This window comes from Quercus lobata, chromosome 4, assembly GCF_001633185.2.
Source record: "Quercus lobata isolate SW786 chromosome 4, ValleyOak3.0 Primary Assembly, whole genome shotgun sequence".
NCBI lineage: Eukaryota > Viridiplantae > Streptophyta > Magnoliopsida > Fagales > Fagaceae > Quercus > Quercus lobata.
This window is the reverse complement of record NC_044907.1, coordinates 32,691,959-32,714,371: the sequence shown is the minus strand read 5'-3', so window position 1 is coordinate 32,714,371 and position 22,413 is coordinate 32,691,959. Positions and strand designations below refer to the sequence as shown.

At 33.2% G+C, this 22,413-nt stretch overlaps 1 protein-coding gene and 1 pseudogene across 2 annotated transcripts; both read right to left on the bottom strand.

Moving 5' to 3' along the window:
• Positions 1-5,978: 5,978 nt before the first annotated feature.
• Positions 5,979-7,636, bottom strand: LOC115985058 (annotated as a pseudogene). The gene has a single exon (XR_004090563.1). The product of XR_004090563.1 is annotated as a UPF0481 protein At3g47200-like (transcript).
• A 7,069-nt stretch (positions 7,637-14,705) lies between these two features.
• Positions 14,706-17,189, bottom strand: LOC115987824 (UPF0481 protein At3g47200-like). Its single transcript, XM_031111429.1, has 2 exons — positions 17,023-17,189; positions 14,706-16,378 (listed from the first exon to the last, which is right to left on the bottom strand). Exon 2 carries the CDS (start codon positions 16,362-16,364, stop codon positions 14,958-14,960), a length of 1,407 nt encoding a protein of 468 aa, XP_030967289.1. The 5' UTR covers positions 16,365-16,378; positions 17,023-17,189; the 3' UTR covers positions 14,706-14,957.
• Between the last annotated feature and the right edge of the window lie 5,224 nt (positions 17,190-22,413).

The following is a 22,413-nucleotide window of genomic DNA, read 5'->3' as shown; positions in this document are numbered from 1 at the left end:
TTAATAAGTCCTATAAATAATACATAAAACTCATGCAAAATGTCAAATGTCAGCTTGAATGCAGACGTTGTCATGTTGGTATATCCAAACGCTCACTTTCAAGACCTGTTTAGATAGGATTTATTTTATTGAAATTAAAAATTAAAAAAATTATAATAAAATAATTTTTAAATTGATAAATAATATTATAAGATCTATTTTTAATAAAAAAATTGTTAATAAGTAAAATTCGTAGGACGCACAAACAGTTTTTTTTTTTTTTTTTTGGAAACTGAGCTTGCATTTCATTAATCTGAAATTGGAGTACAACAGAAAACACAGCAGTAGGGACGAAAAAACAGAACAATACAAACTCAACTTTTGGCCCTATCTACCAGCAGCACTTGCCGGATCAAAGGCGGCTCCACTCCTGTCCACTGCTGTGAAGAGCCTACTGCATTAGCAAACTGAGCAAGCTCATGTGCCGCTCTGTTGTCTTCCCATTTCAGATATTTCACCTTCCAGCTCCTAAAGGACCGAACCAGCTCCAGAGATCCTACAAGCCGTCTAAGTGCAGCAAGTTTCTCACCACAGGAGGAGAGACACCCCTCCACACTTGGCAAACGTTATTACAATGAGCAAACCGGGCTAGTTTGTGTGCCACCCTGTTAAAGTCCCGCTTCAGGTGCCGAATCTGCCAGCTCATAAAGCCATCAAGGAAGCTTACAATACCATTGACAATGTGCCCAAAACCCCCACTGCAATCCTTGGACAGAATGCGTTGGACAGTAGACAAAGAATCTGATTCAACAATGATCTGATTAAGGTCCAGCTCCTTAGCAAGGAGGATTCCAGCTTCAATTGCCAAAGCCTCAGTCTCATCCACCGTGAAGCAGCCAGGAAGGACACGGCAAAGGGCTGCAACAACCTGTCCTCTACAGTCCCTTATAATCACGCCTATGCTTGACCGCCTCCCATCGTCAGCTGCTGCCCCATCAGAGTTTATCTTGAAAACTCCATCAGGCGGCTTTCTCCAGCAAACGTCACAATCCGCCGGACCCAGGGAGCAAAATTTTTCAGCCTCTTTGAAATCATGGATCATACTAATGGCCAAATCCCAAGTCTGCTCAGCTCCCTGACTATCCGACTCAAACACCTTCAAGTTTCTATTATGCCAAATGGCCCATGCAGCCACAACCAAAATCTCAAGATCTTTAGGATTGCTTGCCTCCAAGAGCTTCAGAGCTAGATCAGAGAAATCCAATGGTTCAGCCCCAAAAACAAGCGGATAATCTTTCCACAAACCCCATATCTCCTTCGCAGCACTAAATCTACATAGAGCATGCATTATAGTTTCCTCCTCCAAGCCACATACAGGACACAGCCCATCCGTGCTAACTCCTCTCTTCCTTAAATTTGACATTGTTGGCAAAGCATTAGCACAAGCTTTCCAAGTGAAGATTCTTATTTTTGGGGGGATTTTAAGTTGCCATATTCACTTCCAAAGGGGGGTTCTAGGGTCACCGTGAGAACACTCACCCCTATCTGACGGATTGATCATAGAGAGTGCCACATAATACGCACTTTTCACTGAAAATTCCCCTCTCTTGTTTCCCACCCAAATTATTTTGTCCTTAGGAAGACTATAGCTTAGCGGAATATTGAGGATTGTTTCGACCTCAAAAGGGAGAAATAAGGCTTTCAAAGTATCAACCTTCCACCTTTTGGTATCCACATCAATTAAAGCCGAAACCATAGGAAAATCATCAAAAGGCCTAGGAGGAGAAATTACCTTATAGGTTGTTGGAGTGGGAAGCCACTTGTCCTCCCAAATATGAATGAGTCTCCCATTGCCAACTCTCCAACGGGAACCTTTCTGAACCACTTCAAGGCCTTTAAATATGCTCCTCCATGTGTATGAAGGGCTGCAGCCCAGTTTTGAGTTCAAGATGTCACCATTTGGATAATATCTAGCTTTGTAGACTTTAGCACAAAGGGACTCCGGGTTTGACAAGAGTCTCCAACCCTGCTTAGCAAGCATTGCAAGATTGAAAGCATGGAAGTTACGGAAGCCTAGACCGCCATCTGCCTTTGCTCTACACATTTTCTCCCAGCTTACCCAAGCAATTTTCTTCTCTTCTTTCCTTTGCCCCCACCAGAAATTTCTTATCATCCCTTCTATCTCTTCACATAGCCCTTTTGGGATTAGGAAGCAACTCATAGTGTAGGTAGGGACCGCTTGTGCTACGGCCTTTATCAGAATCTCCTTTCCTCCAATGGACAATAACTTCCCTTTCCACCCCGCCAATTTTCTTCCGACCTTTTCCTTCACTTCTGCAAATACTTTAGTCTTAGACCTTCCAATGATGGATGGAAGTCCCAAATATTTCCCATGTCTTGTATCTTGCATCGGTCCAAGAATGTCCAACACTTCACACCTTCTTTCCTGAGGGGTATTGTGGCTGAAAAAAACAGAGGATTTTTCTGCATTAACTTTCTGGCCTGAGGCAGCTTCGTAAAGCTCAAGGATCTCCATGAGTTTGAGGCATTCTTACTCAGATGCTTTGCAGAACAAGAGGCTATCGTCTGCAAAGAATAGGTGAGTAACCATAGGACATCCCCTACAAATAGAGATACCACTTAGCATTTGTGTCCTAGCTGCCTCCTTAATTAGAGAAGAAAAACCGTCTGCACACAATAAGAATAGGTAAGGAGATAAAGGGTCTCCTTGTCGGAGACCTCTTGTAGGGAAAATGCAACCATGGACTGCACCATTAATAATCACAGAGTAAGAAACAGTGGTAATGCACTTCATAACTAATTGGATCCATTTTTCATGGAATCCCATTTTTTCCATAACTCCTTTAATAAAGCCCCACTCCACTCGATCATAGGCCTTGCTCATATCAAGCTTGACCGCCATAAAATTTTCCTTCCCCTCCTTTTTATGTTCAAGATAGTGCATTAGTTCATAGGCAACTAGTACATTATCAGTGATGAGCCTCTCAGAAAGAAAGACACTTTGGTTTTCCGATATAATTTGAGGAAGGATGTTTTTTAGGCGGTTAACTATAACTTTAGAGATCAATTTATAAACTACATTGCATAAGCTAATCGGCCTAAAATCAGACATTTTGGATGGATTATTAATTTTTGGAATTAATGTGATGTTGGTTCTATTAATATCAGTAATAGACATATCAGAATTTAGCACATTCAACACCATACATGTAATATCATCCCCAACCACATCCCAATATTTTTGAAAGAAAATAGCTAATATATCATCCGGGCCTAGAGCTTTTGTGGGGTGCATCTGTTTCAAAGCGGTCACCACTTCCTCCTTTGTGAATGCTGCAATCAGCCCTTGTTTCATCTCCTCTGTTACTCTGGTGGCTATTGTATCAGTAGGACGCACAAACAATATAGAATACTCTACCTAATGTTGTAATGTCAAAACATGCGGCTGGATAAAGAAACGCAAACGTAGATCCGCAAAAGCGGATCAATGTCTCTCTATCAAATATAAAAAGCAGAAAATATTACGTCATTAGAGATGACATCGTTGTCACAAACTTACAAGAATCTCATCAACTTGCCCTGCCTTAAAAGGAGCATTGCCATTGTCTTTTTACCTGAAGACAAGAATGATTTATATATGTTGCCACCTTCAACTTAAAGCTGGCCAGCAAAATCCGTCATTGTGGATTCGCTTTGCATCACAGCCTTCGTGTCCTAACTGCTACTTCTAGTCTCCTTGGGACGAGAACAGAAACAGGATCCACTACTCCCACATGCATGACCTTATTTTTTGAGTTGTTATGCCACCACAGCTTTTACCATCTACCAAACTCAGTTACATGATAGACAGGCTATTTTGGATCCATTTAGATTAAATTTATACTTACTGAAATTAAAAATTAAAAATTAAAAATATTGTTATAAAATAATTTTTAAATATGTGAATAGTATCGTAAAATTTATTTTTAATATTTTTTTAGTACGTGAACAGTATTGTGAACAATGATAAACAGTACATGAACAATAATTTTTGTCTCTGCACAGTGAATCCCTGTGATGTTACTGTTTACGTGCAAAAAAAAAACTGAAAACGCAAACTGAAAAAACGCAGACACCAACCCTAGACGGCATCTTTATGTCACTTTACTTGAATTTATTATTTTTTTTACTATTTATAATTGGTCAAAATTAAATAATTATGCCAAAAAAAATATGTAAAAATATGTGATAAGATGTATTGAGTTTTAGGTAAAAAATTGATATAATAATCTTTAAGTAGATATTATAAAACATAAGTTTTACACTTTATCCTTACCAAATTCGAACTCAAAATAAAAATGATTCTAATTCTTTTATAAATTCTTATTTTCAAATTCAAATCAAAATAATTCATTAATGGAAATATTTATTTAAATATTATTAAGTGAAATTACAATAAACTCGAAACATTTGACCCAATTTTTGAACTAAACATAAACTTTTAATTTTTATCAATTAAACCATGTAATAACATAATCATTTTAGTGGTGTAGTCTAGAATTACTCTCTAGTCTCTTATGGGAATACCAGACTATTGATAGGAAGCCCACAATAGAGTTTTCATTCAAACTAATTTTTAGGGGATCCGATAATAAGTGTCTTTAGAGTATTTATTAATTATTAATTTTAGAAAAAAAATTATGAAAATTTGAAAAAACCATTTTCAGGGAATTTATTAATCATCCACAAGAGAGTTTCCTAAAATTGTTTATTATTAATGATTAATAAAATCCATTTTTAGAAGTGGTGATCTCGATCAAGATCCAATTGACCAGCCTCCAAACATATGAATATTGGAAAATTATTGTGTACTCCCGGAGTACGATAAATGCATAGTCCCTTCTCCCACATGAATGGTGGGTTGACCCACCATTCATGTGAGAGGAGAAAGTACGCATTTATGATACTCTGGGAATACCTAATAATTTTCCATGAATACCAACCTGACCTAATTTCACAGAAACTCTATCAGGTTAGACACTAAAAATCCAGTGGAGAGAAAGCTAGAGTAGAAAATGTAAGGACCCTATCATGTCACAGCATGCTTGAGGAAAGTAGCATGCTACCTGGAGATGCTAGATGAGCAGGCTTCACCACACAAGGAAAATTATTAACAGTGCATATGTTTAAATGATCGCTTTCTAAACGTTTCACAATGCATATGTTTTCCAAGGCATAGAAATTCCAGAAATCTCTAACGAAAAGGCATGTCGTCGTAACATGAAATTGGACAACTAAGTCATGAGTGCTTAATCCCATGCCAAATTTTCTAGTAATTAAATTCATCAAATGCATGCTCTTTGGATGCGGAGGCTTACTTTGTTTATAAACAAAAGCATTCGACTTGTGGTTATAGATTAAAGAGAAGACAATATGAAGGATGCTAAGATTTGAGGTCGCTACCATACCACTTGAGACATCATTTTTTCTTTTTCTTTTTTAACTTTTTATTTGTGTATTTGAATTTTAAGGACTATAAAGCATATTGAGATTGGTGGTCTAGTGGCTGGGCCTTTGAGCAACAAGAATCCATTAGGCGAAGTGTAGGTCATTTAATATCAAAATTAAGATAATTAAATTGAAAACATTATACAAAATTAGATAACAATTAAAAACTAATTTGGATTATATTTGTACTTCAACATCTATTATAATTTACATGATTGGCACAAAAGCTTTGATGATCTAGCTGTACCAGCCTCTATCCAAAGAAACAAGCATTCTGTAGTTCAGGTATAAGCTCTTAATTGCTTCTTTTCAATATTAATATACCAGGCATTAGCTTTACCTTTTAGCTTTTTAAATTTTTACCTTTTTCAGTATCTTTTCACTCTTTCAAATTTTTGCAATATACAAATATATTTTAACACATTTTTAGTAAAATATAATTGCTAGATAAGCTATTCCAAAACAAACAAACACTCAAGTTGCTCATGTCGTAGTGTTCAAGTGGAGGGCACCAATCTTAAATTCATAACGTTAATTTTTGCTTAATAGTTAATAGTACATACTACTACTACTACCACCAAATCAAGTTAATCCTAGAGGCAACTCCTCATACAGATGAGTTGAGGATAAATAGTAGCAGAAGATATCACAAGCTAAAGTAGATAAATTAAAACCCAATTCGTAGCAATTCAAAGCAAAGCAAACTTCAATGTGTAATACAAGAGTGAGAGAAGCTTTTGAATCTACTTGAACTTGACGTAATGCCTGAGGAAAATGTTCCAGACGGTTAAAAAAAGGACTATAAGTCCGACTACTGTTGCAGTGCCTCTCCAAATATCGCGGAAATATACTGTTGTCAAGGATGCCATATTTCGATTCCAGAAGTTTTCATAGTGCCCATTAAGCTCTTTACTGAGATCAAAGTAACAAGATTTACATTCCACAATTTGATGACCAAGTTTGTTAACCAATTTCGCCACTGCTTCATCACTGCCAAGCCGGTTAACAATAGCCTTTTTCTCAACCAGCAAATCCACATCTTTCTCAGTGTTGATAAGATAATCCAATAGCAGAATGTAACTGCTGATGTAAGCTTGCTTGGGATAATGACACTGCTCCAAGGCCATGAGGTTTCTGAAAACACATTCAGTTGCATCTCCTACTTCAAAGACAGGGAGTTCCAAGAAAGGTTGCATTTGCTCAAAGCATGGTACGCATTTCATACATGGTAAGCAATTCAAAAGCCATGAGCAATTACAAAATGGGCAGCGTTCCAAGCACCTATCCTTTCTGAATTTTATGTCAAGCAAGCTTCTTTCTTGAACAGCTTTGAATTTCACTCCTGCTTCATCAAGCTTTGTTGCGCAATATAGATGTCTAATCTTTCCTGTAGGGTCCAAGTTATCTGCAATATGAAAATTTCTTACCAAATCAGTGAAATGTTTCACTTCCCTAGTTCTGTTGGACTTTAACTGCTTCTTCTCATAACAAGAGAAGTAGATGCGGCAAAGCTTAAGAAAGGGAACATATGATTTGTTCGGGATTTCATTTTGTTTTTGCTGCTCTTCTTTGTGATGGTTGCAACTTGAAGAATCATTGAAGACGAATTTATATAAATCGTCGAGAATAAAAAACGGAAGCTGATTCTCAAGCAATATCAAGTCTAGCTCTATAGCATTTCTCAGCCATGGTTTGCCTAATATATGATTATCTTGTTCTTCTTCTGGCGTTTCATAATTCCTCACTACAAGCTCAATTATAAAGATCGCATCCAATAGAATCATTTTTACAAACTGATTCTTGCCTTGTTTAGGGGCCTCTGCATAACTATGGCGGATTTGTAATTCCTTCCCTTCAACAATGCTTGCAAGTTCCTCCTGGCTCCCGCTATTTTTAGAACAGAAATCCCTAAAATATCTCAATTTTTGCTTCTCCATTTCCCTCAAATCTTCATTGCCGTGATGAAAAGGGCCTATGGAAATTAGCTTAGGAGTATAGGCATATTTGTTTACTCTGCGCAGTTTCTTTGGACCCTGTAGATGCAGCACTCAGGCCACTCAGCAGGCTCCAGGTCTGGTGGAATGTCAATGACCAACTCTTTACTTTTAAATTCTTTCTTGGAAACATGATTTGCATCAGAGGGATCCATTGGTATTCCTTTCCCTAGTGACGGACAAGTAAAACAATTATTACTAGACATAGAATTCAGTCAATCTAACCCACAAAACATATTTCCAAGTGAATAGGTAAAATAACTCTAGCAAAGCTTATCTCAACGTTGACAAACGTTCTACAAAACAATTATAAAATTTCATATCCACAATTGATTTGAAAAACATTGGGAATATAAAAATAACGAATTATTTAAATTCGATTATCTCTATTAAAGAAAATATATTAAATGTTGAAAAGAAAATTATGTGAAAATGATAGTTGTCTTTCCATTATTTTACGTTAGTGTCCACCTTGTCACTAATGGGTTCTGAATTGGACTCTTCTTCATACGGTCCTACCTACCAGGCTTCCAGTATTTAAAAATTCAGGGAGACCATGGTCCATAGTCTTGCTATTGAAGGAGGTATTACTATTACATGCATAGGGTGCATATGATATATCCTACCTCTCACATGGGGCTAGACCTCATATGCCGCCCCATGCACCCAATGCATGGTAAATTTTTTCCTTACTTTCAGTATGTTACATAAATTTTATCTCTAAAAATATTTTCAAATAAAATTAATTATTTTCAATATTCGAATGTGAAAATTCAAATAGTGTGTAAAACACTTATGAACATTTAGACCTTCAAATTATAAATTACCAATTCAATTTTATTATCAAACAATGTATGTGCAGAATATGAATATAAGCTAAAATAGAATTGATAAAATAATCTAAATCATAATTAATCACAATCACAGCAATAATTAAAAGGCAAAGATTAAGGAAAAAGATATGCAAATACAAAGATAACACATCGATTTGTTATCAAAAAGGAAACTGAAGTTCTCGACGTAAAACCTCTTCGCCACCCTTCAAGCGGTCAATAATCCACTAGAGAATAAAGTTGGGATATATGAACAGCAGGAGACCTTTTAAGCCTAATCTACCCAGTGTACCTAAGCCCTCCAAACTTCTTACTCCAACGAGGTTACGCCGAACATTTGTCTTCTCTATCTTACCGGATTCCTCAATAGCCCATTGCATCAACCAAATTGAATTGGTCCCTTCTTAACTGTTTCTTAAGCACCAAAAAACCTTCTCACAAATATGGGTATGGTGAGATAAGGATTTGGTTAATGTACCTCTCAAAGATGTATCAATAGAGAGGGTGAGAGTAGAGGAATTTGGAGAATCAAAGGATGAAAATTGTGGATTAGTCAATCTTGTTTTTTTTAGGGTTTCTCTCTCAAAATTCTCTATGGATGCTCTCTACAATACGTGGGTATAAGGGTATTTATACCGGTGTGTGTTTGGATTGCGAAAGGTCAAGTTTGTAACAAATAGAGTTGTTTGGCGACTCGGACTCACGACTGGAATGAGTTGCGAGCTAATTGCCTAGTCAAACTGGAAGTTTTGTCTTGTAGTGCTCCAGCTGGCGTGGTTCTTCAGCTCCCCTGCATGCTTCACACATGTGCCTCTTTTGGCAACTCTTCAGTCACAAGCCAGTTGTGAGATCTAGTGGCAAGGTCTTGCTTGAGTGCACACTCTTGAATTTTTCTTCACACTTTCTTACACACTACCCTTACATGATTCTCACCTAAATACAAGATTTCTAAATGTTGAATTACAAGCAAATTAACACGGAATAAAGCCAATAAAATGATTGACTAAATTCTACCTCACAGGTTGCATTTGAGAATGCTCTAGAAAATCTCTTTCGAATTTTGGCTTGTAAGAAAAACTACAGCAAAAAGGAAATCAATATCACAACAAATCAAATTTAAAATCCATAAATAAATAAATAAAACACATAGCACCTATTTCAGTATTGCATATAAAATATAACCAAATTTTATTGAGTTCTTTCAATTCAGACAGATTGTTAGTTCATTTCTAGCATATTTCAAATAAAACTCAACCAAATTATTATTATTATTATTTAAAAATAATGAAATAACTCAATAGCATAGGGGGGCTTGTCAAAAAAGCAAAGACATTGGCAAATTCGCTGTCTGGCAAGAGTGCAGAGGGATTGCATGGTGGGCGGTCGGGCGGGCAGGTGGGTGTCGTGGAGGGGGTCATTGTGGAAAATGCTAACATTTTATACTCGTAAACAACCAGAAATATTTACGGTTTGACAAAGATCGATCTTAAAGTAACACTAAACATCCCAAAAAAAAAACTTTGAAAACGTTTTCTAGAAAATATTTTTACACCACGCCAAGAATATTTTTATTTTTTATTTTTAATTAAATCATATTTGGATTTTCTATATAATTCTTTATCTAGACTCTTTTTCCTTTGTTTATTCTATGGTAACATAAGTGTATATTTTATATATATATATATATATATGTGTGTGTGTGTGTGTGAGAAATACACAAGAAAATGTAACTCTCTATTCTTCGAAAGATTCGGTTAGTAACTTAATATATGCCTTTAGGGTATACATTAGTAAAACTTTTTTTTTTAACCAATCTTGTTTATATAAAAACAAGGGTAATATATTGTTTTGATCGTTTTGATTTTTTGTTGCTAAACTATAAAAGTTTTTTTTTTTTTTTTTTTTTAATACCTAAACTTTATAAAGACTTTTTTATTTCAATAGTTTATAGATAAAAATAGAGATACCAATTGAAAAATAATTTTTTATAATAATTTAAGAATAAAAAAATAAATTTATAGTAAAATTTAAAGACATAAATAAAATATTTTTAATAATTTAAAGATGAATAATAAACTTTTTAATAATTTAAGGATGAGAAATGAATTTTAAAGGTAAAAATAATACTTTACTCTAAATTAATAAAGAAAAAGCTAAAGGCCCAATCTTGAATGATGTAAAAGAAAGTGCTCCATAAAAAGTGTCTATCATTTCTGACCCTCTTTTCAACATGCTGTGAAATTTTACTTGACATTAATTACATATGTGCTTAAATTTTACTAAATAAATGAAGTTACTGAACTTTTTCTGATACCTGAGCGTCTACTTTCCATTAATAAAAGAAAGAACTTGTTAAAGGAAATTACTTGATTATAAAAACATTGGAAACCAAACATGCAAGGTAAATTTTTTAATTAAAAAAAATTCAGTAGTACTCATTACAAAATGTGAACTTAATTAAATTACTAAATTATCAATATTTTGCTAACTTTATCTTGCCCAAAAAAAAAAAAACAAAGTGACAGGATGGAGCAAATAACCTGCAAATGTTATTTGAAATACTTTCTAACTCCAAGAAACAGCAGAATCAACAGAGGTGATAAACAACGAAACAAGGCAACGAATCTTTGACACACTTCCCTACTCTCCCCTCAATTTATAACTAAAACTCTCTTCTTAGGCTGTGTTTGGTTGCTGTAAAACGTTTTCCGGAAAATACATATTTTCCGGAAATGCTAATTTCCGGAAAAGGAAAATGTTTCCATGTGTTTGGTTGCATTTCAAAAAATTTTCCAGAAAATATTTTCTGGTGTTTGGAAAAGAAGAAGGAAAACACAAATCCAGAAAAAATCATCAACGATCGCGATCTCGCCGGCACGATCTCGCGATCAACAGCGACGGCGTGATCTCGCGATCAACAGCGACAGCGTGATCTCGCGATCGACGCTTCGCGAGATCGCGCCGTCGATCGCGATCAACGGCGCGAGCAAGATCGCGATCGACGCGTCGCGAGATCGCGATCGACGCTTCGCGAGATCGCGCCGTCGATCGCGATCTCGGTCGAAGGCGAGATTGCGATCAACTGCGCGATCTCGCGACGGCGCGATCTCGCGAAGGTGAGATCGCGCCGTCGATCGCGATCTTCGCGGCGTCGGACTGGAGCTCGCGAGATCGGCGCCGCCTGGAGCTCGGAGTCCGCCGGCGATCATCAGACTGACTGGAATGTTCTTCTCCCCTCTCGCGCGTGCGCGCTCTCTCTCTCTCTCTCTCTCTCTTTTTCCGGAAATGCTTTGAAGTGAAAATAAAGGCAGAAATTCATTTTTGTGGTCAAGGCTGAAAATTTCGGTCAACAGGAAATCAATTTCCAGAAAATAATGTTTTCCGTGACAGCCAAACGCAGAATTTTCCGGAAATTGATTTCCGAAATTCGTTTGAAGTCGATTCAAACGCACCCTTAGTGTGTATAAATACAGCTTATTAATAAAAATTAAAAATTAAAAATATTATAATAAAATAATTTTTAAATATATAAATAATATAATTTAATTTAAAAAACATTACTAAACAAAATAATTAATAAGTCCTATAAATAATACATAAAACTCATGCAAAATGTCAAATGTCAGTTTGAATGTAGACGTTGTCACGCCGGTATATCCAAACACTCACTCTTAAGATCTGTTTAGATAAAACTTATTTTATTAAAATTAAAAATTAAAAAAATTATAATAAAATAATTTTTAAACCAATAAATAATATTATAAGATCTATTTTTAATAAAAAATTATTAAAAAGTAAAATTCGTAGGACGCATAAACAGTATAGAATACACTACCTAACGTTGTAATGTCAAAACATGCGGCTGGATAAAGAAACGCAAACGTTGATCCGCTTTGCGGATCAATGTCTCTCTATCAAATATAAAAGCAGAAAATATTACGTCATTAGAGATGACATCGTTGTCACAAACTTACAAGAATCTCATCAACTTGCCCTGCCTTAAACGGAGCATTGCCATTGTCTTTTTACCTGAAGACAAGAATGATTTATATGTTGTCACCTTCAACTTAAAGCTGGCCAGCAAAATCCGTCATTGTGGATTTGCTTTGCATCACAGCCTTCGTGTCCTAACTGCTGCTTCTAGTCTCCTTGGGACGAGAACAGAAACAGGATCCACTACTCCCACATGCATGACCTTATTTTTTGAGTTGTTATGCCACCACAGCTTTTACCATCTACCAAACTCAGTTACATGATAGACAGGCTATTTTGGATCCATTTAGATTAAATTTATACTTACTGAAATTAAAAATTAAAAATTGAAAATATTGTTATAAAATAATTTTTAAATATGTGAATAGTATCGTAAAATTTATTTTTAATATTTTTTTAGTACGTGAACAGTATTGTGAACAATGATAAACAGTACATGAACAGTAATTTTTGTCTCTGCACAGTGAATTCCTGTGATGTTACTGTTTACGTGCAAAAAAAAAACTGAAAACGCAAACTGAAAAAACGCAGACACCAACCCCAGACAGCATCTTTATGTCACTTTACTTGAATTTATTATTTTTTTTACTATTTATAATTGGTCAAAATTAAATAATTATGCCAAAAAAAATATGTAAAAATATGTGATAAGATGTATTGAGTTTTAGGTAAAAAATTGATATCATAATCTTTAAGTAGATATTATAAAACATAAGTTTTACACTTTATCCTTACCAAATTCGAACTCAAAATAAAAATGATTCTAATTCTTTTATAAATTCTTATTTTCAAATTCAAATCAAAATAATTCATTAATGGAAATATTTATTTAAATATTATTAAGTGAAATTACAATAAACTCGAAACATTTGACCCAATTTTTGAACTAAACATAAACTTTTAATTTTTATCAATTAAACCATGTAATAACATAATCATTTTAGTGGTGTAGTCTAGAATTACTCTCTAGTCTCTTATGGGAATACCAGACTATTGATAGGAAGCCCACAATAGAGTTTTCATTCAAACTAATTTTTAGGGGATCCGATAATAAGTGTCTTTAGAGTATTTATTAATTATTAATTTTAGAAAAAAAATTATGAAAATTTGAAAAAACCATTTTCAGGGAATTTATTAATCATCCACAAGAGAGTTTCCTAAAATTGTTTATTATTAATGATTAATAAAATCCATTTTTAGAAGTGGTGATCTCGATCAAGATCCAATTGACCAGCCTCCAAACATATGAATATTGGAAAATTATTGTGTACTCCCGGAGTACGATAAATGCATAGTCCCTTCTCCCACATGAATGGTGGGTTGACCCACCATTCATGTGAGAGGAGAAAGTACGCATTTATGATACTCTGGGAATACCTAATAATTTTCCATGAATACCAACCTGACCTAATTTCACAGAAACTCTATCAGGTTAGACACTAAAAATCCAGTGGAGAGAAAGCTAGAGTAGAAAATGTAAGGACCCTATCATGTCACAGCATGCTTGAGGAAAGTAGCATGCTACCTGGAGATGCTAGATGAGCAGGCTTCACCACACAAGGAAAATTATTAACAGTGCATATGTTTAAATGATCGCTTTCTAAACGTTTCACAATGCATATGTTTTCCAAGGCATAGAAATTCCAGAAATCTCTAACGAAAAGGCATGTCGTCGTAACATGAAATTGGACAACTAAGTCATGAGTGCTTAATCCCATGCCAAATTTTCTAGTAATTAAATTCATCAAATGCATGCTCTTTGGATGCGGAGGCTTACTTTGTTTATAAACAAAAGCATTCGACTTGTGGTTATAGATTAAAGAGAAGACAATATGAAGGATGCTAAGATTTGAGGTCGCTACCATACCACTTGAGACATCATTTTTTCTTTTTCTTTTTTAACTTTTTATTTGTGTATTTGAATTTTAAGGACTATAAAGCATATTGAGATTGGTGGTCTAGTGGCTGGGCCTTTGAGCAACAAGAATCCATTAGGCGAAGTGTAGGTCATTTAATATCAAAATTAAGATAATTAAATTGAAAACATTATACAAAATTAGATAACAATTAAAAACTAATTTGGATTATATTTGTACTTCAACATCTATTATAATTTACATGATTGGCACAAAAGCTTTGATGATCTAGCTGTACCAGCCTCTATCCAAAGAAACAAGCATTCTGTAGTTCAGGTATAAGCTCTTAATTGCTTCTTTTCAATATTAATATACCAGGCATTAGCTTTACCTTTTAGCTTTTTAAATTTTTACCTTTTTCAGTATCTTTTCACTCTTTCAAATTTTTGCAATATACAAATATATTTTAACACATTTTTAGTAAAATATAATTGCTAGATAAGCTATTCCAAAACAAACAAACACTCAAGTTGCTCATGTCGTAGTGTTCAAGTGGAGGGCACCAATCTTAAATTCATAACGTTAATTTTTGCTTAATAGTTAATAGTACATACTACTACTACTACCACCAAATCAAGTTAATCCTAGAGGCAACTCCTCATACAGATGAGTTGAGGATAAATAGTAGCAGAAGATATCACAAGCTAAAGTAGATAAATTAAAACCCAATTCGTAGCAATTCAAAGCAAAGCAAACTTCAATGTGTAATACAAGAGTGAGAGAAGCTTTTGAATCTACTTGAACTTGACGTAATGCCTGAGGAAAATGTTCCAGACGGTTAAAAAAAGGACTATAAGTCCGACTACTGTTGCAGTGCCTCTCCAAATATCGCGGAAATATACTGTTGTCAAGGATGCCATATTTCGATTCCAGAAGTTTTCATAGTGCCCATTAAGCTCTTTACTGAGATCAAAGTAACAAGATTTACATTCCACAATTTGATGACCAAGTTTGTTAACCAATTTCGCCACTGCTTCATCACTGCCAAGCCGGTTAACAATAGCCTTTTTCTCAACCAGCAAATCCACATCTTTCTCAGTGTTGATAAGATAATCCAATAGCAGAATGTAACTGCTGATGTAAGCTTGCTTGGGATAATGACACTGCTCCAAGGCCATGAGGTTTCTGAAAACACATTCAGTTGCATCTCCTACTTCAAAGACAGGGAGTTCCAAGAAAGGTTGCATTTGCTCAAAGCATGGTACGCATTTCATACATGGTAAGCAATTCAAAAGCCATGAGCAATTACAAAATGGGCAGCGTTCCAAGCACCTATCCTTTCTGAATTTTATGTCAAGCAAGCTTCTTTCTTGAACAGCTTTGAATTTCACTCCTGCTTCATCAAGCTTTGTTGCGCAATATAGATGTCTAATCTTTCCTGTAGGGTCCAAGTTATCTGCAATATGAAAATTTCTTATCAAATCAGTGAAATGTTTCACTTCCCTAGTTCTGTTGGACTTTAACTGCTTCTTCTCATAACAAGAGAAGTAGATGCGGCAAAGCTTAAGAAAGGGAACATATGATTTGTTCGGGATTTCATTTTGTTTTTGTTGCTCTTCTTTGTGATGGTTGCAACTTGAAGAATCATCGAAGACGAATTTATATAAATCGTCCAGAATAAAAAACGGAAGCTGATTCTCAAGCAATATCAAGTCTAGCTGTATAGCATTTCTCAGCCATGGTTTGCCTAATATATGATCATCTTGTTCTTCTTCTGGCGTTTCATAATTCCTCACTACAAGCTCAATTATAAAGATCGCATCCAATAGAATCATTTTTACAAACTGATTCTTGCCTTGTTTAGGGGCCTCTGCATAACTATGGCGGATTTGTAATTCCTTCCCTTCAACGATGCTTGCAAGTTCCTCCTGGCTCCTGTTATTTTTAGAACAGAAATCCTTAAAATATCTCAATTTTTGCTTTTCCATTTCCCTCAAATCTTCATTACCGTGATGAAAAGGGCCTATGGAGATTAGCTTAGGAGTATAGGCATATTTGTTTACTCTGCGCAGTTTCTTTGGAACCCTGTAGATGCAGCACTCAGGCCACTCAGCAGGCTCCAGGTCTGGTGGAATGTCAATGACCAACTCTTTACCTTTAAGTTCTTTCTTGGAAACATGATTTGCATCAGGGGGATCCATTGGTTTTCCTTTCCCTAGTGACAGACAAGTAAAACAATTATTACTAGCCATAGAATTCAGTCAATCTAACCCACAAAACATATTTCCATAGGCATGCACAATTGCCACCAGTTTCCATTTTGATTCATCAATGGTAAAGTTCGGAGCTTTATAATAGCAGTTTATGATGATAATAAAATATAAAAAATTTAAAAGTCTAAAAATTGTGTAAGAACCAAGTACTGATTAGTCTTCCAGTACCTGTTAAAGCCTTAAAGGTCATCTTTTTTGACCTTTATCTGGGTATAAAACCATGTAGAAACACGGTACTATAAGTCTATAACTGAAAGTATATTCTTAAAGACAAGCAAGCTTTATTTCTTTTTGGCTAAGAAAAAAAGGAATTTAGTAAGCATCAAAAGGCACAACATGTTATATGATAATCCAAGTATATGATCACCCTTCTTTGTATATATATAATTGAAAGAAAGAAATAAAAAAATTTCTGCATTAAAAGAAGCAGTACAACATCTGATTTTATCTCAGTTAGCGAAGAATCTGAAAATACCATATTGGCTATTATATCAATGAACTGAACTCAACAATTAAGAATATTTTCAACAAAATTAAGCTATGAAGAACATAATTAAAGTGAAAAAAGAAGAAGAGAATAAAGAACCTGCAAATATTTCTGCTAAAGAAAATCTTGTGTGATTCAGATCATCTAAGCTCCTCCTTTCTTTTTCTAATTAGTATTTTCTTTACTCTTCTTTACTGATATATAGCATGCTCTCTTCTCTCTCTCTCTCTCTCTCTCATAGGTAAAAAGCTCTCTCTCAAGGAAAAAGCATAAAACAATCATGCATCTGCAAAAGGACAAAAATGGACATCCCTTGTCTTTAGCTTTATTTAACATTTTATTTTATATTGACGGCAAAAAAGAGGATTTAAATTATAGGCGGTTAGAAAGCGTAACTAATTAAACTAATTAAATTCTTTCGAACTTTAAAAGATATAAAATTATTAATGAAATTCTTTGCAAAAATCATAAAAATAACCCATACGATTACATTACAAGTAACACACATTAGATAACTTTTTTTTTGCTAAATAAAACTATTAGCTAACCTATGACCGTCTTTATCTCAACATTTTATTTATATTTTGCATATTTTGTTTTTCAACTTAGTATATTTGAGCTTACACTCCATTTATTTAGCCATAAAATACTTTCAAATGAAAACATTTCAATTAAAATATTTTTAAGTGTTTGATGATATGTAAAATTTTTTAAATACAAACTCATAAAACCAACAATTTAGTCACTGGAGTCACTAATTCGATAGTCAGTGCAGATAGTTTGGTGGGTGAAGTTGGTGGTCTAACACAATCAAACCATCAAATGTTTATAAAATGTTTTATTAATTTTTTAATTTTGTGTATGAAAATTGATTTTTGAAAAATATTTTCGCATTTATGAGTGTTTGGAGCAATTGAAATTGGTTGACAAATAAATTGTTGTTTTCCGTTGACTGTAAAATAAAGACAATTTTGGTGGAAAATTGTTTATTATTTATCGTAAGGCATTTTCTATCTCACCAAAAACTCATCAATTGAATCTCTACCTCTCACTTTTAGCCACCCAACTACGACACCCTTGGCTCTGTTCACCTACTACCGTCGCTGCCATTGTCACGAATAACAAATTTTTTTTGATCTAAAATTCTCCTTAATCTATTTTTTATTATATACGTTCTTAGGAGATGAGAAAAATGAGGAAAAGTATTAGAAATTTTTTTATAGTATTTTCAGGAACATGGCCAAAAACTTAAAACATTCTTTTAAAAGCATTTTCAAAAACGCAATTAAACCCTTAAAAATGTTTTTTTTATTGAAAAATATTTTACGTCTACCTAAACATAATTTAGAGGTAAAATGTTTACACAATTTTAGAAAAAAAATTAATTTACAGTCAAAAGAAAACATATTCAGATTTAACCACTGCAAGCCGAACAAACGGAGCATTAACTTCCACGGAAATTTCATCTGCCCTTCACTTCACCAATCACCACGTGACTTAAAACCCAGAGATCTAAGTCTATGTTTACTTTTTTTTTTTTTTTTCAGGGTAGAATGACCTTTTCACCGCAATCAGGGGCGGAGCCGGGGGGGGGGGGGGGTGGTTGAGAGGGGGCAACTGCCGTAGTTTGCTCTCTGTCAGTGAAAAAAATGGAAAAAGCACTCCTACCATTATGAAACAGCCCTGACACCAGAAAGAAAGAAAAGAAAAAAAGGCTCCTCAATTCTCACATGCAATCACACTTTCATCTATTTTACTATTCTTAAGTAGTATTTATTTCAAGTAGTCTTGATCTTGTCCCATCCATTCTTCTATTTACGGTACTTTTCTTTCCTATTCTAATTTTTCTTTTCTTTTCTTATTATAATTATAATGCTATACACATAACATTTTTTACAATAAATTTCACAATTATAAAAATAGTTAACTGTAAAGGATGAACAACTTATATTAATGAACCCACTATTTTATTTTCTTCACAAGTCACAGTCCACTATTTTAACAATCATAAAATTTATTATGAAAAAGTTATTTTTGTATGACAATTCAATTAATAGGTTCCATAGTTAACTTTTGTAGATTGATTTATTTTTTTAATTCATTTTAAGCAATCAAATTATGTCTAAATTTTATGTATTTAAATTAATTTCTCACTTTGATTGTTAGTAACTATGATTGATCATTTTTGTTTCTTTGTTTTAATAATATGAATATATACTTGTAGTTACAATTCTCTATTTATTTTGTTTTTATTATCTATTAATATTTTTAGATTACTTTTGTTTTTAGTATTTTTTTTTTCAATCTTGTCTCCTCTAAACTGAAATCTTGGCTCCGTCACTGACCACAATTATGTTTACAATATTTAAATTCAAGTCTGAACATCGTTTGGTGGTTGAGGAATATTGAATATTCATGACCGCTACAGCTTTCACCACGGTACGTTGCCATTGGTTTTTTAACTATTGCCGACACTTAGGCTGTTGAAGCAATAATCACGGTGGCTAGACCTATCACCATAGTACGTTGCTATTGATTCATTGTAGAAAAAATAAATGAGAACTATGCATGATTTAGATTTATTTATATATATTAAAAATTTTATTAATATATTTTAAAATGGATGTTATTAATGAGTGTCTTTAGAATACTTATTAATAATTTATTTATTTTTTTATTTTTTATAAAAACTTTCTTTATATAAATTATTAACCAATCCTCTAAAGACACTCGTTAACATTTCTTTTTTAAAATTAATGTTACCAAAAAGTGACAGGGCTCATTAATAGTGATAAAAAATATAATAAAATTCATAAATAGTAATAAAAAAAGTTGAATAGCAAATAAAATTGTGTAAATCTTACATATTTTTTATCAAGTCTAATTAATGTATGTTCTTAGGACATATTTTAATTATTATAAAAAAAATTTATAAAAATTTTTAAAAAATAATTTACTAATATATACTTTAAAAGTATTCTAGTAAAATCTTTTTTTTTTTAATACTGTATAAAGTGATGGTAAGTGCTGCCAAAAAAAAAATTCACGTACCTAAAATAGTTTAATATGATACTAATATATCGACTAAAGGACGAAGTCTTTCTTTATAGAAACCACCAACCCACTGAACTGTTACTCTAGCTAAAAAATTTCCACGTACCGAAAAAAGTTCATAGTATATATTTACTGCAGCATGAAGTCCTTATTTTCTTCATTCTCAAAAAAAAAAAAAAAAAAGTCTTTATTTTATTTTCTATTTTTTGATTTTTGCCGAATGATGATGAAAGTGAAACACATCGCATTGTGCTTTTGCAAAAAGGGAGGGGCAAAAATATTCCATGTGTTCCCCACGCCGTGCGTAGGCAAAAGATAAAGGGCTTTTCTGAAAACCCATATAGTAAAGCATTGCGTGATTACCCCTATAGTCAAATTTTCATTGGGAATTTCGAGTTTTCAACACTTAATGAATTGACACGCACTAATGGGAAAGGTTCAAGTTCCAGACTGTGCACTTAAGCTAATTGATAAGGATAAGGATCAAATGACAGTTTCCTTGAACAAAGACAAATATTATATTTAACTGATTATTATTTATCTTTTTTCATGGTTAGGTAACAATTTGTCTCAACTTGACTCTAATCAAAGTGTAACAATTATTTATTCAATTTTATTGGCATTTATGAATGTGGAAAATGAATCAGACTAATGACTTTTTTTCTTTTTTTAAAATCGAAAAATGATATTACAATAAGTAAAAGTGAAAGAAAGTGCCCATTAGCTTAGTACAAGTATAATAAAGTTACAAAAGTAGTATCAGAATAACAATTTACATTCCAGAATCATCAAAATACAAGGAATGAGACAAGACGAAAACAAATAATAGGATTTCAAAAGAGAACCACCATATTTTGGCTGCTTGTGATCGAGCATATCATCTCCCATATGTATATATGTATGATATAGATTGAGATGGATATCGCTTCCATTTAATAATTAATATATTATGATGCCAAATGATTTTCTCAAATCACCAACCATGATGGTGACACTGGTGTAATGGAAATTGCATTGCATTATTGCCTTCTTTTTTTTTTTTATATAATCATTGCATTATTGCCATAGTTTTTAACTTTTATTATTAGGCAAAAGCAAACCAATAATACTTGCCTTTTCGCCGTAGCTTTTTCCTCTAGGAATAAGATTTTTTGTTGCTACGGTTCACGCATGTAGCATATTCACTAGTCAGTCTAGTGTCACGTGAGTCAACCATCTTCGTAAGATAATTAAATTTAATCACTAATGAGTGGTGCAAACGTGCCCTCCACTAATAATAGATTTTTACAAATAAAAGATTAGGCACTGTCGTACTAAGTCACACTTTCTTTAATACAGACAACCAATCTCAAACAACTTCTTCCCTAGTAAAATGTAATTAATTTGGCACCCGGAGGTCTGATCTCTTTCTCCAATCCCCACGCCATTGGGTTTGATCTTTTTAATTTGAAATTTTGATTTGGTTTTATAGTATTATTTATCCGCCATTTAATGATAAAAATTATTTCAACACAATATATACTAAATAGTTAAAGACCAAATTAACACATTTGAAACGTTAGGGACCATTTTGATAGATAAAATAAACACTAAGAACCAAAATGATAATTAACCTATTTTTAACTATATTAATATTAAAAATTTACATTTCCTAAATTTTTACTTTTAAAATATATATGAGCTTACAATATACTTGCCTAAATTTGTTGTACGTGATTAAACAAAGTATTCATAATGTAAATGCATTTATTTTAATGTCTTAATTATTTATAGGTGGTATAGTACTAATTATTTATGTAAAATGAATTTTTTTATTAATTTTCTAATAATTATAGAAGAAATAATTTTTTTATTTGATAATTACAATGGAGGAAGAGGGATTTGAATTATGGATGTCTTCTTGTATGAAATATCAAGAGATACCAATTGAGGTACAAGACTCTTGTCAAAAAACAATCGATTTGAAATATGACATTCTTACTTAAATTAAGTTGCTTTAGCAACAAAAGAAGAAATGTACAACAAAAGATTTTTTTTTTTTTTTAAATTACTTGCATTAAATAAAAAATATATAGGTAATTGTAGACTTAAATTAGTTAAAATAATTCAATGATTATCAATTCACTCAAGCAATTAGATCATATTCTTGATTATCTCTTCTAATTAATGACATGTATATAATTAAAGTTGATTCTCTAAATATTATAACATAAATATGTATTGTGCATGTGACATAATATAATTTCTAGCAATATGTTTCAAAATGAATCATGTATTACGCATGATATTGGCTAACTCATTCTTAATATTGCATCAACTAATAAATTTTAATTCAAATAATATTTTGAAAGTCTCACCGTTAGGTTACATATTCACTAAATTGTTAACACGCATGTCAAATGTCATGCCAATCAAATTTTATTTATTATTCGATTC

Excerpts from the sequence above, each read along its gene's own strand:
- LOC115987824 (XM_031111429.1), bottom strand. The coding sequence starts at position 16,364 with ATGGATCCCCCTGATGCAAATCATGTTTCCAAGAAAGAACTTAAAGGT.